General features: G+C 31.0%; 2 protein-coding genes across 2 annotated transcripts in view; both read right to left on the bottom strand.

Moving 5' to 3' along the window:
* The window catches only part of LOC125055941 (GTPase-activating Rap/Ran-GAP domain-like protein 3), a 143,343-nt gene extending 126,942 nt beyond the window's left edge, over window positions 1-16,401 (bottom strand). Inside the window, exon 1 of the mRNA XM_047658701.1 lies at window positions 16,071-16,401. Coding sequence (XP_047514657.1) covers window positions 16,071-16,122 — 52 coding nt within the window. The 5' untranslated portion in view covers window positions 16,123-16,401. The remainder of the gene's footprint in view (window positions 1-16,070) is intronic.
* Window positions 16,402-17,113: 712 nt separating this feature from the next.
* Window positions 17,114-18,632, bottom strand: LOC125055944 (coiled-coil domain-containing protein 28A). Its single transcript, XM_047658704.1, has one exon. It carries the CDS (start codon window positions 18,378-18,380, stop codon window positions 17,784-17,786), a length of 597 nt encoding a protein of 198 aa, XP_047514660.1. The 5' UTR covers window positions 18,381-18,632; the 3' UTR covers window positions 17,114-17,783.
* Window positions 18,633-18,999: the final 367 nt, after the last annotated feature.

The following is an 18,999-nucleotide window of genomic DNA, read 5'->3' as shown; positions in this document are numbered from 1 at the left end:
GCGATTTGCTATCATAATGTGTCTACAGATCTGAACTGATAGTAAATGTAAATTTACAATTAATTTAACTTCTTTCTGACAATTCATAAGAGTACTTATTTACCTACATGAATTAAGATATTTTGAGTTTGAGTTTGATCTCTTGGCTGGGGTTATATTCTAATTATAACTAGTCAGTAGTCACCATTGACCCCAAACTAAACAAACTCCTCACATCCTATCATAACCTACAGAATAACATAATAAAAATCATATTCATATTAAAATATTTTTATTAAGAAATATAATAAATAGAAAGAGGTCCCCTATATTCTTGGGTTTGCTATTATAGCTTCTGTATAATCGAAACATAATATTTCTGAGGTCACGTAATAAAAACTTTCTTCGCCCAACTTCCTGACAAAGGAGGAAATTAATTATCCGAAAAATGGCTTGGGTCAAAGTTTGTTTAAAGCGCTGTTGTTTGGGTTTTCCTACGAGATAATAAGCAATTATTATTTTTTCATTTATAATCGAAGATACATGATTTTTTTTTTATTTGCCTGCGTTTCTAAAGCCTAACAAGATTTACACAGGGGAAACCTGTATAAAAATGTATGTAATTGAAAAGGTTTTAGGATTAACATAATCGTAAGTAATATTTTTTTTGTTTACTTACACACACTTACTCCGCTGAATCTGCAACCCATTTTTTTCGTTAGTTGTAAAAAACCTACGACACAAAAAATATTAGAGTATATAGAGATTTAAAATAATGGTTTTGTATTTCTTATTGTATATTAAGACGAAAATACAATAATGCAATAAGAAAATACAGTTTTAGATATTTCTTAACTTGACATAATTTATTTCAGCTTTGAAAAAGTTTGGTACAAATAGCACTAATGGGATGTATGTGAATTTTTTTATCTTGGCGTTAAGCCAGCGTAATTCTAGCCATTCTACCCCACGTTAAACGCTAGATAAAGCTAACAACTTTTTCATTTAAAATTATGTTTTCCAGCCCAAAATTTTGCCTATTCCTGAACACTTTATTTTTTTATTAAAAATATTGCTATATGCTAATATATTATGGATTTTTTTAATCAAAGGACATTGCTCTTAAAATAATTGCGGAATTAAATTGCAAGGATATTAAATACAAAACATATAGTAGTAATACTTTTCATGTTAATAATAGTTACTTTAAGTTCTATATCTCCTTGCTATATAACGGGAGAAACCTTAATTAATGGTACGTATTATAACTGTTACGTATAATACTCAGTATTATCATATAATACTCAAAACGGTGAGGAATCTTGTACTAGAATTGCAGGTGTAACTTCGCGTCTCTGTAGAATATTCCACTCTAACGCTTTGAATACTTACATAATACAAACTGTTAGCAAGCAGTATTTGCAGGAAGAAATACAATACTGTGTTATATAATTTTATTAATTTGTATTATGTATAGTAATTTATAAATATTTTCATTGTTTTTGGGTTACACGCATACCATTGAACGATTTTAGGGGATCTTATTAGAGATAGAGGTAAGGTTATAAGTACGATAAAACTTGTGACATCTCTTTAAAAATAATTTTATATTTTAACTTTAGTTTAGTGTTAGCAAATTAATCGGTTTGTTTAAATTCTAGGGTTAAAAAAGTACTGTAAAATAGTATGTACATTAAAAAACCTTAGTCCGCATAATTATATGATTTGACCATCACCGCTGTTTTAAAAAGTTTTGGGGATCCGAGACAAGAGTTTACTTTCATATCCTTAGCACTGTATAACGTCGTAATTTAAAGTTGTCTATTAAAATAAAATAAAACGGTCTTTAATTCTTTGTTCCACCCTATTTTCTAAGCTGCTTCTCACTATACATTTTTACACTGAATTTATTAAAACACATTACATTTTTCGGTTTGAACTTAAAATTCCAATTAATTCGCGAATTTAATGTATCCTTTTAAGCACTAAGCAGTTTTTTGTCTTTGTTGGTAGGAGTGACGCATTAATAACGAAGAACATCGAGACGATACATACGAGTATATCCAAAACAGTTATGACCAGGCACTATAAGCTGTAGAATACATAGACGTTCGAACAAGTGGCATTAAAGACCAATCCCAGGGTGGCCAAATGACAACCGGAATCTGCGGTTAAAGCTTTAGAGAATAGAAAACATATGTCACCTATGTTTTGAGTACGTTAAATACATGATTTATTTTAAGAATGATTGCTTGCTAGAAAGCATATGTTTGCCTCATTAAGTAATTAATTTTCTTTGCATACCTCGTATAAATGAATACATATTTAATTTAGACAACTCTTTTTTTAATGAAGTATATTGTATATGTACTAAATTGAAAGGGAGGAAGTCAGTGTACGAAGCGAAGTCATAAAATGAAGTGAAAAACTGTGTCTTACGTAAAAGATAAAATGCACTGTAGATGGCTGCAAATTAAAGTTTTGTGCCGTAACGTCTGGAAAATATTTTAAAACGGTCATATTTCAACTTGTTTCACTTTTAATTGAATTCGTTTCATCTTATACTTTTTATCGCTAATTTAATTGACTATTATTCTGCTTTCACCCGCTACTCCCTTTTTCATAGACATTATAAGTTTAATGAATTATATATTATATTATCTTTATTAGAATATGTGGTGTAATAAGCATCACCGCTGCCAATTATATATATATGTTAAATGTTAGCTACACAGCAATTTATCTATCGAAATATATTTTAATCTTCGTTTGAAAGAAATAGTATATATATTAGCCACATTCATAATTTATGAATAACTTATTATTAATAATGTGTCGACCATCTCAATCATCTCATAATTGTCTAAAATTTTAAGAAATACAAGATATAAAAGAATACTACTCGAGATCTGTAAAGTCGTATCATTTTACAAAGAACAAAACACTAATGATTGCAATAAAATAAAATCGTATACGGAGTTCGTGGAAAAGTTTAATGAAATAACGGTGGGAAAACACGCTCGAAGCCTTTTTACTCAATGCTCTATGGTGCACTTACAGTATTTGAACACGAAAGGCATTTTACTAAAAGATTTTTAATAACGGCTTTTTTATACCATTATCTTAATGCATACGGTTTTAGTTTAAGTTTAGTATATTTTTTAATGACGTTTGTAAGTAAACATTTTGTAACCAGTACGAAAACTATACTTATTTTTATGTTTTTTGATCCCAATGAATCCTTAAAAAGTTTTTGTGGAATTAAAGTGGGAAGGGAAGTGAAAGTATCTGCCGAAAAACATTATGTAATTTTTTTTAAATAAGATTTGGTGTTGCACTTCTTACACTATTACTGTGTTTTTTTTATTTTCCTTACTTCGGTTGCCTAGAAGAGATTGCTTGTTAGCGATAAGGCCTTGTATATGGGATTTTTATATTATTTGTTTTTCTTTAAATGTAACGAAGTGTAAATAAAAATAATAGTCGCTGAGTAACATGCCTTGAAACACAAATGGAGATGAGCCGGGAACGTAGCCCATCTTCCATCTGTAAGATGGTCTAAAAGAGTAATCGACTGGCCAGTCCAAGTCCAGTAAAAAGAATAGAGAAACAAGGGCAGACCAAAGAGCGATAGGCCGATGAGAGTGAAATCTGGTAAAAATTGGATGCTGACGGCAATATCTTTTGGAAATAGGATGCCAGATTTGGAGAAATAGAAGCTTATTATTATTATAAAATAACGTTTATTGTACATTGTAATAATAATAATAAATAATAAAGCCTTTAATCAGATAGAAAATAATTACATAATTTTAAACTTAAACTTAACACTAGTGAGTCGGTGACACCGACAACCCATCTGTTTGCCCAACTTTGGCAAAGGCCTCCTCCATTTCTCTCCACTCTGCTCTGTTCTGAGCTTTCCTGGTCCAAATTGTACATTGAAACACTCTCAAATAATGCCTGATCCTACTGCATGAAGTATCGTTTTTACATTATCAGTTACGATGATACATTGTTACGATGCATGGAGTTTAGCTACGAACTTATTCCAATGTAAAGACTACCAATAAATCTCACAGACTTTTATCTATAGTAAAAATCTTATTGTGTAGTATTTCAAATGCCTGGGTTCTTCGAAAGATTGATAACTACAGCGGGTCTACAAAATCCTTTTGTCCACGACATTACCTTTATCATACATTTGAAAGGAAAGTCTAAAAGTTTAATAGGATTAAAATGCGAGAAGCAAGCTGTGCTACTAATACTAATTTTGCTTCCACTTTCCTTTTAACTTTTAAGCCAATCAAGACACAGTGCTATTGTTTTTTTTATTCATATGTAATACCACAAGAGCTTCAAAATTATCGGGTATTTCAGATAATTTTGAAGCTCGAGTGGTATTCGGGGGATTATTTTTCCGACCCAAATGTCGGCCAATAGAATTGCACCATGAGACGAAATGTACCGTTAACAAATAAGAATTTCATAATGAATAAAACAACTACTTAATACTTTTCTTGAAGCAACGACCAGAGAAAATTTTCACAAAAAATTTTCAGTATAATACCATGTAGGTTGTACCACGTGACGTCGAATGGTGCAATTCTATTGGCCGACATTAGGGTCGGAAAAATAATCAAAATAAACTCGTGAAATAGTGATAAAAAGGCGGATTGTAAACGCAGCTGTTTTTCTAAACCTATTCGATTATGATCATAGGCCAAAAGTTAAATTTTCGTTAAACACGTTACTGCGTTTATTTCATTGATAATTTATTTCAATTCGAATTTATATTCAAAACATAGGTCTTCAAAAGCCACCGTAAATGTCTTAGCAGAAATTGATCTTAGAATAAACTCAATAACGTTTCTGACCTTACATCATATTAACATAGCAGTCGTTTTTTTTTTCTTATCGAGATCGTAAGACTCGCGTTCTTTTGTAAAAAAGACTCCGACTCGTAACATTCATAACCTATCCATTGGTACACGGGCGTAAGCGGTTGTTTGCATAATTTGATGTTTACGAAATACTCTTATAATGAAACATTCCTGACCTAATTTAGAAAAACCTTTGTTTCAAAATCAAACCCTATTAACAGTTTGATATTGTGAAAATTCCCCGTGGAGAACTAAACGGAAATTGAAGCACAAAGCGGCTTAGATGTGATTTAACAGAGGAATAAGTTATGTGACATTACAGCTTTGCTTATTTACTTAATCAACAAACGTGGATTAGAGAGACATATGATTAATCCGTGCTTAACTTATTTAGAGTCTTAAAAAGCATAAGAATCCACCTCATTATTTATTAGGTGTTCTCCTCTACTGAGGATTTAAGAACACTGTATTAAAAGTGTATATTTTTATTCATGTCACTCTTTATCTTAAAATTGTAAGGACAATTTATACTATTTTGATATGGAAGAGCTAGGAATCCTGATATAGGTATCTATCTTTTACTTAAAAGACAATTCACACCAATTGACCGAGTGAAAAGGATCCCCAAATCTCAAAATTGTAATGCAAATACTTATATCGAATAAACGAATTGGATTATTTAATAACGATGAACCTGTCCCGACGTTTAGTGTGCTTAGTGTGCACCTGTTGAAAATTAATTTATCAATAGGTCTATTTCGGAAATCAGAAACGAATTATTGTTTTTTCTAGGAATTGAACTTATGATTTACGTTTACAAAGCGAGGAAGGTTTGTTTGATTTTTTAATAAAAAAATATTGGTTGTTTGTAAAGTAGGTTTACGATCGAGATGTTTACGTGATAACGTCTTATTGGTGATATAAGTTTTTGGGAAGTAAGGAATTAATGAAGATAACAATTTTTTCAAATTTTAAATTACATCTATCGTTTTATTCACACTTTTGATGATAAATTTCGGGTATAAAATGACAAGTTTACTTATTCGACTATGATATACATTTTTCTTCATACATTCACGGAATGACTGGCAGCGCTCGAGATGAGACGGGAGATCGGTCCGTCTCTCCCTCGTTATACCTGCGATCGCGCTCGTGAGGTTTTGGTGTGACACAAGTTTCTGAACATGTCACCTGACTAAAACGATTTTAAAGACGTTATCACGTCAAAATCTTTTTATTATATTAATTAAAACAGTGTATGAGTAATGGCTAGCCGTGAGAGTTGTAACTTTGAGATGGTACATTTCAGTTTCAGCTGTGCACGTGTTTTTTTTCTTTGTGCGCAATCGATATACGGTAAAGGAAAACATCGTAGATAATCAGCACGTCCGCCAAAACGACGTGTGTCAGATACAGAATTATCACCTACTTGCCCATAAAGCAAAATCATCAAGAAAACAACAAAATCTGAGGCCAATACCAAGGATGGTTCAAGTCATTAGTCGTTTTAATAGAATATTTTCTACCACCTATTAAAATAATGCAAAATAATTTGTATTTTGATATGCAGATATTGACGATATTAAATCTTTAAGATCCCTTTTGTTTGTACTAAATCAATATTGAAAACCAAATAGCTTGCAGCTAATACCGTATTTACAAAGCTTTTCATAAAACGCTTTGACATACTAAAAGTATTATTACAAGCTGGTGCTGGGTACAAAAATTGAAAACGAAAGCTTAAAGGTTTATTAAAATAAACGATTTTCTAATAATAACACAGACTATACAAATACTTAACAAAGACGGATATACCGTAGCAATCTAAACTTATTTGATTCAAAAGTAACCTAAGTAAGTAGTTAACCTACTCGATTTGTTTGTATTTTGTAGTGTATATATTAATTCTGTATGATTGATTAAAACTACATGAATAGTAAAGACAGTGGCAAATACATGAGAGAAGAACCTTATCGGGTTTAAACGAAATTCTCTGACTAAATGGGTGATCGTACGTTTTATTGATAGAAAACCAAAAATAACGGAAAATAATTCAAATAACTTCAAACAGAGTGAAATGACAAAAAGCTAAGTCTATATGGACTTGTTTTTTTCATTTTAAGTCGGTTTTTAAATTATTTTTCCGGATTAAACCGCATTGAATTATCACAATTTCAATATTCAAAATTATTAAACTTGAATTCTTGTTTTGCCAGCTAAAGTAATTGTACATTGTCACAAAACATTAACCTTGAAATGGTACTAACTACTATACTTTAATAATTTATTCTGTAGCTTAACCTTTTTTAATTTAATATTTATTTAAAATGGCTCCAACTAAGCTCTTCTTGGCGGTAAGCATAGAAAGGTCAAGTATCCAAATCATCTAAAAGCGCTGGACCATCTGCGCAAAGTTACAAGGGCGCTTCAAGTACGCGAACTCCGAATTAAATTGCTCTGCAAATATTGACCAAAGGTACAAGGTAATTTGTATGTAAATCTGTTAAACTTTGTGGCCAGGCAGAGAAAGGCCGACAAAGGATATAAAGGATTAATGGGAAAAATATTTATTGTATTGGAAAATACCCACGCGTCGAAACGGTGTTCTCAGCTGATATGTGTGAGAAAAATTGTTAGATTTATTTGCTGTGGGAACATTTTACGGGCAAGTTTTTTTTTTATACATGTGTACACTAAGACATCATGGAATATTACGATCTAGCCTAACTTAAGACTAATAAGTAATTTAAGTCTAACCTAATTTATTAAAAAGGATATCTAACATAAGATTACGGGCAAGTGACGTTATATAATACTTGAACTATTTCAATAAAGTAACATATTTTCCTTATTTTTGCTGACGGACTATTATTGAAGGATTGGAAGACGTTTTAAAAGCTTAAAAGGGTATTCTATCGACGTCTCGTGTAACAATATAAAAGTCAAACTTTATGCAGTCTTACGCGATCAATTTTTTTAATAAAAAGTATTTATTACAAAGTTCAAGCGATTGATTTATTTAACTGGCTTAAGTCCAAGACTAAACCGTACATATTTATTTATTTCGCGTTACAATATCTATTGTAAAAATAAACATTAACAAAGGACTGTTAAAACTGTCGACCACGCAAAATGGTTAGAACCATAATAGCGCTTATCCAGAGCAAATTGCCTCACTTTAAATGCAAATTACCCACATTCCACTCAATGATCGTTTTCACACATCGCTCGTTTAATTATGTGGTGCTTATGGATTTCTACAGCGCAGATAGGGCATTATACACCTGCCCTACTTTTAAAACGATATCTATCACAACAGGATAAGTCTCAAGATACAGGTACATTTTGTTTGGGTTAAACATTCGATATAAGATCACAAATAGGATTTTTCTTCTACCTATTTTGTATACATTATATTCGACATACAGTTATTATGCCTTCTAATTTTTAAGTAACGACGCCATTATTTACTTCTGTTAGATTTACCAGCTAACTTAAAAAAAGCATATAACTCTGCCTCCAAGTCCTTTAAACAGGAGATTGCCAGGGCAAATCTGCCAGATTTGACAAGAGATTGGCCCGCCTCCCTTCTCTCGCCCTTCTGCATATCAATGAAATGTTGCAACTTATCAACATTTATTGCTATGCGGACGACCGCATTTACCATGAAGACTGTTCAGAGGAGTTGTTCAGATTAATCAACGGTTGTCGAGGCAGAATACGAAATTCCACTCGTATACCTCGACGTCCGTCGTTCCACAAATGAGCGCGCACCACCAAGGAACCAGCTGCCCACTGAAGTATTTCCGAACCAATTTGACTTAGAGACCTTCAAGAAACCCTCTTCTAGCTTTCTGGCACTGAGAGTGTCCATGCGCAGTGGTATCACTTAACATAAGTTGAGTCACATGCCCGTTTGTTCTATAAAAAAAGTATTTCGAATTCCCCTGGTTTTTATATTTAAAATACCAATGGTAATAGTTAGGTACGAACTACTAACGAGACTTTTGACCTTGCTAAAACCTATATAAAAAATCTTGTAATTAGTTTGTTGGCGTGTTAAAATCTGGCAAATTAATTTGCTATAAAATTTTTCGATGAAACGAATATCCAAATACATATCCAGATGGCCGTTCCATCAAAAAAGATATGATACAAATCTCACGTAAGTGAATATATTCAGCAAACAATGTACCATTATAGCGACAGATATAAATTGCTGCTTTTGTGAATAACAAGAACCGCTCTGAAACAACAGCCAATCCATCACCTTGCAATAACGATACATTTTAATGTTTTATACTATTGTATAAAACTTTATAAAAATATACCTACTAGTTATATAATATTTATAAAATTAGACTCTTATAGGTGTTCCTATACAATCTATATTGGACAATTCACACCAATTGACCTAGTCCCATGCTAAGCTGGTGAAGCTTATGTTATGGGTAAGTATCATCTTACTCTTCAAATTAATTGAAAAACGCTCATATCATGGAACTTTTTCCTTTGTAATTAGCGTGTAACGGTATTTCTTTGATCGTTCGGTTAGAGGATGGAACGGGCTCTGGTATGGGATGCTACTTGTGTGGACACGTTAACCTCCCTCGGACAAGCACAAAAGCTGTCGCGTTTCGTCCAAATTTGTTTGTGGGGTTCAAGTGCATAGGCGCTATTATTAAGGAATTAAGTTGGCGCCTGGTAGATAGTCCCGGTGACTCCATAGCTGGTGCTTTTCTCGCTCAACGAATAAGTATAACAATACAGCGAGGAAATGTTGTCAGCATTAAAGGTACACTGCCACATTGACCAAACTTTTAAAATTTGTTTTAATTTTCTACTTATAATTTTTTTGTTATTATTGTTACTATATAGGTTAAGAATATTGTTGATACTGTATATTTGTGTGTTGGAAATAAAAATATAAGTACAATCTTTATGTATAATGAAAAATATATAATAAATAAATTACAACTCGTTGCGGTCTTTATACATAGATAGTTAAGTCGTAAAAACGTAAAGTTTAAATTATAAAAGTAATATTTTTGTAAGCGAAATTCCTAAATGCCCCTAAAAAGTGGCAAGAGTCTGACATATTATGGCGTTTGTTACAATAATGTTTTTTTAGAATGCTTTGTACCTTTCAAACGAAAATAACTGCTTTAGATAATCAAACTCAATCCCCTTAAGAGTTGAAACTCGAAAGTAAGCACGGGAGGCGGCAACTTTTTATCTAGATGCAGAATACACGTGAATAAATAAAACTTGTACTACCATAAATACAATATTTCTATATTTATCGCCCGTTCCATTTGTAAACGTCATTCATACACGCTTTTCTCTACAAAATGTTATTTCTCGCCTCATCCGGTAGTGCTATACCTGTGTTTTCTCTCGCAGTATAGATCACTTGTTACTCGTTAGTTAATGAGAATTTTATCAAATTGATTGATTTCTGGACTACATTTATGGTGACCATATTTTTGTGATTGTAGATAGTTGTTTTATTTGCAAAGCATTTTACATGACATATTAACTATAAACTTATTATGAGTCACTGCGTGCGACACACGCATTTTTAACCAAATAAAAACTGGTTCTAATATTTATATAACGTCGTTATTTCGTAGTCCCGTAATTCCTTAGTAACTACCCCCTACCCAAGTGACCGATATTCTTGTGTCCAATGCACTGATTGTTATTCTTTATAGGCAAATATAACTTACAAACTGAAATTGTTCTACCCAGAAACGAACCCAGCAACACCAAATACCTTACAAACCAAATCAGCTGATAGTGAAGGTCCTTTCCTTACTGTTCTTAGTCATTACGTACATAAAACAGTGGTTGTGATTGTTTCGAAAACAATCATAGTTAGTTAAAGTGGTGCATTTTAAGGAAAAAACTATCTACATTTATACTGCGGCAAGGTTAGTTAGAATCGATAACAGAAACTGAAGTTTCTGTTTCGAAAAATCAGTTTTGAATGCGAACTAATATCGTAGTTCCTAGGATAATGAATGACGTCAACATCAACGAATTTGCTCTGTTCGTGTTATTCAATTACTATACCAAAACCTGTAATGGTCATATTCTGAAACTAGTTCAAATGGAAGCGCAAGGAACTTACCTTAGTATCGAATACCGAAAATTAATACTTCAACAGTGTCTATTTATTGCCAGTATAATCTGAACAGAAGGTTTAGCTTTCTCACAAAACTGCTATACAAAATGGAAAACTGCAATTATCCTACCACTATTGAATGTTTTGAGATTTGTATTGTACAGAAAATTATGAATAATTTTATTCACTAATTGTGCATTTATAGTTTGTAAATTTAATTTAGCCTCGCGTAGTTTGCAAAAACAAGTAAGTACCTAACTCGAATGTATATTAACACGAGCACGCAAACACGCTCGGAACTGCAAAGTAAACAAACTGTGTATATTTTCAACAAACCCATTTTAGCTGAAAGAATAAAGATAGAGCTTAAACGGAATTTTATATTCTTATCTTTGTGCATACAACCACGATACTGATTAAAAATGTTTAAGCTTTATTCATATCGTTTTCGTTTATCTAGGAAAAGTAAATATTTTAATGCAGTTCCAAAAAGCACTTATGAGCATGGGCGGAAGTATTACTTAGCATTATATGTACCCACCGCTTGGCCCTTTTTATAAAAATACTGATATTTGATTAATTAGCTTGTGATAATAAATTATGATTTGTTTAAATTCATTCATTCATTTGAAATTCGGATGTGGAATGTGAATACAGAGTTTATCTTCTACGCTTGAAACAAGCCCATTTTTTTTTCAGTTATCGTTGACGACGTTGTCCTGAATAGACGTCTTAAATACAAAAAAAACCGTCTTATAAAACAAAACAATAAGTAATCTAATTGTAAATCTACACCAGTCTCGAATACACTTGAACATACACATAACAATCATGAAAATCAGGCCAGCCAGTTAGGAGTTTAATTACAAACACGCACAGAAGATTTATATATATATAAAGATAAGAGTTCTGCGAATTTAAACCAGACGCAATCATTGCTACGGAAATATATAACGAGTAGTAGTTTTAACCAATATCGGTTACCGTACGATATCACACGTCAATAGCGTAGTAACGGAAAACCCTCAAAGAGATAAAGTATGTGATTCTGGCCTGATATTACGCGCCACTAGTGGTCGAGAGACTGGATCGATAAATATTCGGTTATATAATTATTTCGCTTATGTATATATAGCCGTTAGGCCTCTTTATTAAAGATTCTAGGTTTTATTGGACAATTAATTATTGTATTAATAAGTTAGGATAAATCAAATCAATAAGTGAATACAATTAGTTAAAGAAAAATCGATGGACGAACAACTCTTTAATTAATTAAAAAGGTTGTTACACTCTTTATAGTTGAGTTCTAAGCAAAACTCTTAAATGAGATTTGACATTTCAACCTTCAATACATCGGATTTCCATACAACCTCTAACCCCTTATTTTATTTTACTGAGCTTAGCACACCACAATCAAACTATTTAAGAGCACAAATACACTGCAGTATAATAAAAAAAATACTTCTCGTTATGACCAATATAATTAAGAGCTTCCTTTAAACGTGTATTTTCATGACAGTCAAATTTCACTATAGGAAAATTTTCAAAATGTTAAACCTAATCAATTACTATTTAAAAGATGATATCAAAGTAAAATATTATGTTTCGTATATTTAATTTTAATTCTGAAAATAAAATGATAAGCAATTATAATGCTTTGGGACAAACCATTTATAAATGCCAAAACATAATGATTTTTGTAACGTTTTAAAGACAATAGTCGTACTACTAACTAACGCAAATAAAGAAATATTAACTGTTTTCAACAGTTATGTAAAAATCTCTTTGTATTGTTTGGTCTTTGTTATCGCAATAAATCGAATTAATCGTATTCCAATATGTATACTTCAACGCCAGCGAAGCTTTAAATTCGATATAAAGTAATGAAACTTCGGATCGCTTTTGATAGCAGTCAGACAAATTAAAAACAAAGTTTGTTCTAAAACAGATTTTTAATTCAAAGAGTGTTTTAACGAGCGAGATTTGTTTTTTATAAGCTATTTTATAAGGTTTTGATTTAATTGAACCTAAGTATTTTTTACGTTTATAAATGTTATATTTTATTTATTTATGAACTGAAAAAAATTATAGTAAAATTTATTTATGAACATTACCCAAGTAATTTAAAAGAGAATCAAACCTAGGTCATTTGTGTCATAGAGGTCATGTAATCAATAACAACCAAAAAAAAATCGCTTTGGCATTTAAAACACGGAGATTAAGTTAAAATCTAACATAATTAAAATACTTGAAATTAGACCCGCTACATTTTAATTAAACTGTCATATACATTTTAATTTTGCAAACATGTAATTTGTATTTAATATTTTCTTTGAATCGTTATAAATAATAAGCGTATAATGAGAGTTTTAAATATCTACACCTCTAATTAAAAATAATTGAAATACCTAATTTTTATGAATTGTTGTGTTGTACAGTTTTACTTTTATTATGTTTTTAAACTATATTATGTTTATTATTGTTGTAATGTTTTAAACTATATTAACTGCAGTATAATATTTAATGCTTATTTACATTTTTATATTTTAGATTAAACTCTAAAGTATAATCAACATAATCAGTGCTCATTTTAGGACTTAAAACATAATTTTGACTTCGATATTTATTAATAAACTAGCGGACCCGACAGACGTTGTCCTGTCTTAACTATGGATATTGATTTCAAATTGGTATAATGAATTAAAAAATATTTCAGAAACAAAGTGTTTATTATTCTAATGCTTTATGTTATACAACATTCTTTGTTTGTTTTTCTGGCTCGCATATTATTATATTATCAATATAATAACTCCGATCGAAGCATTTATTTTGAACGATATTCATTTTTCTTACATCCTCTGACGATATTTGCAGCACGCATTCTGTCAATGTTGTGTTATGTCAAACGCCATAAGGTTACACCAAAAAGTTCGAATTGTATGGTGGTTAAGTATTCTTGAATTTTCTAATTTTCCGCGCAATTTTTTTCTTTTTTTCTTTTATAAGAACCTTCTCCTGACAATGACAAACAAAATAAAAAAAAAATCAGACAAATCGGTCGAGCCGTTTTCATGTGATGTCGTGACAACGGAAAACGGGTTTCATTTTTATATATATAGATTATACATGTTCCGTTAGATGCTGAGAGATACTTAATTTAATTTCTAGAATTTAACCAGGTTCATCCAAATCTCGTCTTGTGTCAGGAGCTCAGTAATTAATGAGAAATGCCTCTGTGAACCCATTATTTAGTTGAAACTATTTTGAGAAAGGTTATGTTATACTTGTCGTAATTTCTTGGGTCGGTAACTAATGACAAGTATCGGGGACAGCGTCAGGACGGCAACTGGATACTTGCCTCCCAAAAATTTTGTTCAGCACCATTCTTGTAAGGGTGTAAGTTTGAGGACGTTGAGCCCTTCATTAGGCCTTTTTGTTCGGGTATTACTGCGAAATTTGGTCACTAGAATTACGAGTTTCACTCGGTGATGTCAGAATGTGGCGTGTCAAGGCAAGATCTGGGAAAGGTAGCGGATTGCCATCTGCTTACACTAAACATTGGAAGTGATTTCAAGCACCTGCTCACAATATATAATATAGATATATATATATATATCATAAAACATTTTTAATTTGAAAAATACCAAAATAATGGTTGTTGAAATGTCCTAAATAATCTTTTATTACAAATAAATTGACAATTCATTTTGCCACCATATAAGATCAAATTCTTTTGTGGGCAAAGTTGGCAACGGCGTATGCTTTCTATCTTTTCACAGTTATGTGCTAATGGAATTCTACTTAAAATTAATGATTGACATAATTAACGCGATTTGATAAGAGAATTTTCTTCAAAAGGCGTCCATTCCGGAGTAATACCAATAGCATAGCCAATAGGCCTAAAATGGCATAATATTTTTTAGCATAGCATTTATTTCCTTAATCATTTTAACAACCAGAAATAATTTATTTAATATTTCTTCAATAGCATTTCACTAGAAACTCTTAAAGACTTGTTGATTTGTGACGAAATAAATTTATACGAGTAAATATAATTAAATTCTTAGGTAGTGACTTACGTAACTTTAATTATGAAATGTTTCTCGTATTTTTATTCGAAATAATATTACTGTTTCTGCATACAAAATACATTCTTTACTAGAATACTGACTCCTCGTCTTACTTACAGAAACAAAATGTTACCTACGTATCTTATCGTCATGGGGTTCTATTTCAGACGACATACATTATTGTATGTATTAAAAATGATCTACGAAATATCTTATATTGACCAACACGAATAGGTGGAAGAGGTAGACGACATCATACATAGGAGGTAAAAGTTCTTAAATGTTACTTACTTTATGGTTGGATGGCATTTTATTACATTTGCGTAGAACCAATTGAGATAAAAGAAAGAAATCTCAATTTTAAGAGCAATGTATTTATTTAAATCTTGTTAATGTTAGGTTAAAACTATGGTAAATACCTAATGTACAATTTTTAATGCTTTTTAATCACCTAATTATATTGATTACATTATTATAAAAAGTTTCAAATTCATATTACTCATGGTCATGAGTGTAGTAACATGAGAAACTTAACAATTTCACATTTATATAGACATCAAAAAAGAAAGTAAGTTGTCAGGTATATATGTATAAACATAGTAGTAGGTATATTCGCGGTGATTTACATAAGTAAATTTATATAGTTTACTAATATAATAGAGGTATCTTATATGAGAACAAAAATGTTAATTACATATTATATTATTAAGAATAACTTGATACCTATCAAAATACAAAATACAAAATACAAAATGTTGTTTTGGGTTATACCAAAACATACCAACAGACAAACCTAACCCTGAGATGAATCTTACGAATATAAACTAATTTATTTATAAAACAATAAATCTCTATTGCTGTTGACTTTTCTATGAGAAATTTCTATCCATTGTAGGTCCATTCCCTTCACTAGAACCATTAACAGAAAGGTCACATCCGTAGGTGCTCATTTATAAAGCTAGTATGCGTACTAAGTATTGTTTTGCGTGTCGCATCATAATTTAATGTTACCTTGTTCCTGAGGAGCTGGTACCCGAATTCGACTGTCTTCTCGCCTCTCCATCTCAATCAATACATATTCACCCTCATTTACATTTCTAGTGCGGTAATGGATTAGAAAATAAATTATTCAAACAGTCCTCTGTCCAACTATGTTATTTATAACTGATTTACGGACACATTTTTAAATAAACTTGTTCAGCGTTATTCTCTGTTATTCAATGTTTTTGTGGAAAATAATTCAATAAAACAATGAAAACAGAAAATAATAAAGGGGAAAATTTAATATAAAGAATAGATATTTTAGAAATCTAGAGAGCAAAATTTAAATATCAATTCAGTTCAATAAAAATAACAAATATGAATCATTACAATGAAAGAAAGTACAAAGAATGCTACGCTTATGAAGCTGCTACGCGTTTGCTACGATAATTATTGTATGCGGAATTTTGTACATAAACATGTAGACACTTTTAATGATCACTGAACATTCTTTCACTGAAGAACTAATATTTCCTATAAAAAAGTCTGACACGAAGGCATGTGTTAATAAATAATAAAACAACTATTTTAAATTACCGTTAAGAGAAAAAATATATTTAGCCTCAGAAAATAGTATTTTATTGTCGTTTTACTGATTCCAATCTATATAAAATGAATTAAGTAAATAAATTAAAATAACAAAGATGTGAATAAATAAAAAATTGTGACGTAAAAGTAAAAAAAAAATATTTACCTCACACTTATTATATTTATGAAAATAATTTAAGCGCAGAATCGAATTAAATTTCTTTTTCTATGTATTTGTGTCACAAAAGTTGTATCTGTGAACAAGGTTCAGTAATTTTACTCTCGGTACGATCGCACTCAATGCGATGTGAAGCGCGACTGACTTACACGCTTGGTCACAGCAGTGAACAAGCACCTACACCTCATTTCTTCCTCCCAAGCTTCTAGCTTTAATTGTAAATGAGATTTACATCTACTGTCTGTCCTTATGGTGTTAAATATAAGAGGTAAATAAGCGGAATAAGGAGAAAATTAAAACGTGTATATGAAATTTGAGATATTATTTATTTCGTCGCAGTAATTTGATAGAAACGGAATCAATAGAAGATCACCAAGTCAGAAGAATTAACTATTTAATAATAGATAAAAAAATTAAAAATTAACCATGATTATAAAAAAAAAATTAATTATATGTAGCCAAACATTAGAATTATTTATTTTGACACATCCTATCATCTTCCACAGCGTCTGGAGTGTTACTTAATAGGACACAATCAAAATTCACATATAAAAATATATATATATATTCAACAGGGCTGCAGTGACATTAAAAATATGCATAACCATTTTATAAGCCATACTTGAAGATAAATAATTAATCAATAAAATATGTTAGCTAATAATACAATATATTTTTATTTAATTAGTTAGAGACCATACTAATGAAATCACCTAATATTAACACACACAGTTACTATGTACATACATTAAAGCAAAAAATTAATATTACTATAACATATTAAATGTATGAATGAATAATTCAAATCTGAAATAGTTTCATACATTGTTCATCTATATTTTATTACAACAATTTTATTGAGTAACTTCATGTTTTACACAGAAACTGTTTTATATTTAATAAGATATAATATTTCTACTATATTATTTATCTTTATATACATATCCAGAAAGAAATGAAAAAAAAAACATTGATCTTTATGACTCTTTTTTATCATTACTAGAACTAACAGCTTCATCTGACTGCAAATGTTCAATTGATGCAGACAATTGCTCTAAACTCTGTACAAGTTGAGTCATCTTATCTTTTGGTGAAGAGTTTTCAAAATTGTCCTCAGATGGTTTCTCTGGATCACCATATAATTTAAAATGCAGCCGAGCCAAATGCTCTTGCTGATCCCTAACATTAACCATTTGTTCCATACTACAGCCTGTACTAAATGCACTTAATTTTCCTGTATGGAAATCTTCAAGTAAATCTAAAAGAGCCTTCTCCATGTGCTTGACATCTGGTGTTTCTTTAGGTATATGCTTAGGCCTATTATTGTAGGAACGCATGAAGTCACGATGTTGTCTTCTTTCATTGACATACGACATTTTAGTGGAATCATTAAGACTGTTGGCTGTGTTTGAGAAACCCTGAGCATTTTTAGATGTAAGACTTGCTGCACCGCTCGACATTTTATTACTAGTTACCGGAGAGGTTGCTGTTGGAGAAACCTTCGGCTCCTCATCTTCCCCCTCATTCTGCATTAGTTGTTGTGTTTCGATACTTTGTTCCAAATCTAAGCTCATGTAGATTTCGTTTTTATATTACACAATTATCAGTTATTTTGCATTACAAAATATTTAGGAGAGTTATTCGTTTTATGGATTTCTAGTACGTTATTTTAACTCAATTTTTTAAATACAATACAGATTAATGCGTATGAATTAAATTAGAATAGTAAACTTTGTAAATAAATATTTGTTGTTTGTAAAATATTTGTTCTTCATTACACAGTTTACATTTACAGTACACCAGCTGAGATAAACACCACAGGTAAATACAAATTTACACAGATAATAGAAGAGCACAGGTTCATGCCATGGGGCTTGGGCAAGCATGTCACACGACCGTAGCATTTGACTACAGACTATTGCAAAAAGATAATTCATGTTGTCATTCCCTCCTTGAATTTAATTTTTCATGGATTTTCCTAAGGCAAGACATAGTTCTTGTAAAAAAATTAACTTCCTAATGGTTTCCGACGTACGGTTTATTCCTGTACAGAGTACAAAACTTCATGACTGTGTTTACATATTCCGTGGCAAAAGGACCACTATTTTAATTATATACTGATGGACTCATCCTACAATCTACATCTGAGACAACAGTCATGAAAGGCAACAACAGTCATAGGGTAATTAGTGC

The sequence above is a fragment of the Pieris napi genome, chromosome 14, assembly GCF_905475465.1.
Source record: "Pieris napi chromosome 14, ilPieNapi1.2, whole genome shotgun sequence".
Lineage (NCBI taxonomy): Eukaryota > Metazoa > Arthropoda > Insecta > Lepidoptera > Pieridae > Pieris > Pieris napi.
Note: the sequence above shows the minus strand (reverse complement) of the source record. Positions and strands in the feature narration are given on the sequence as shown.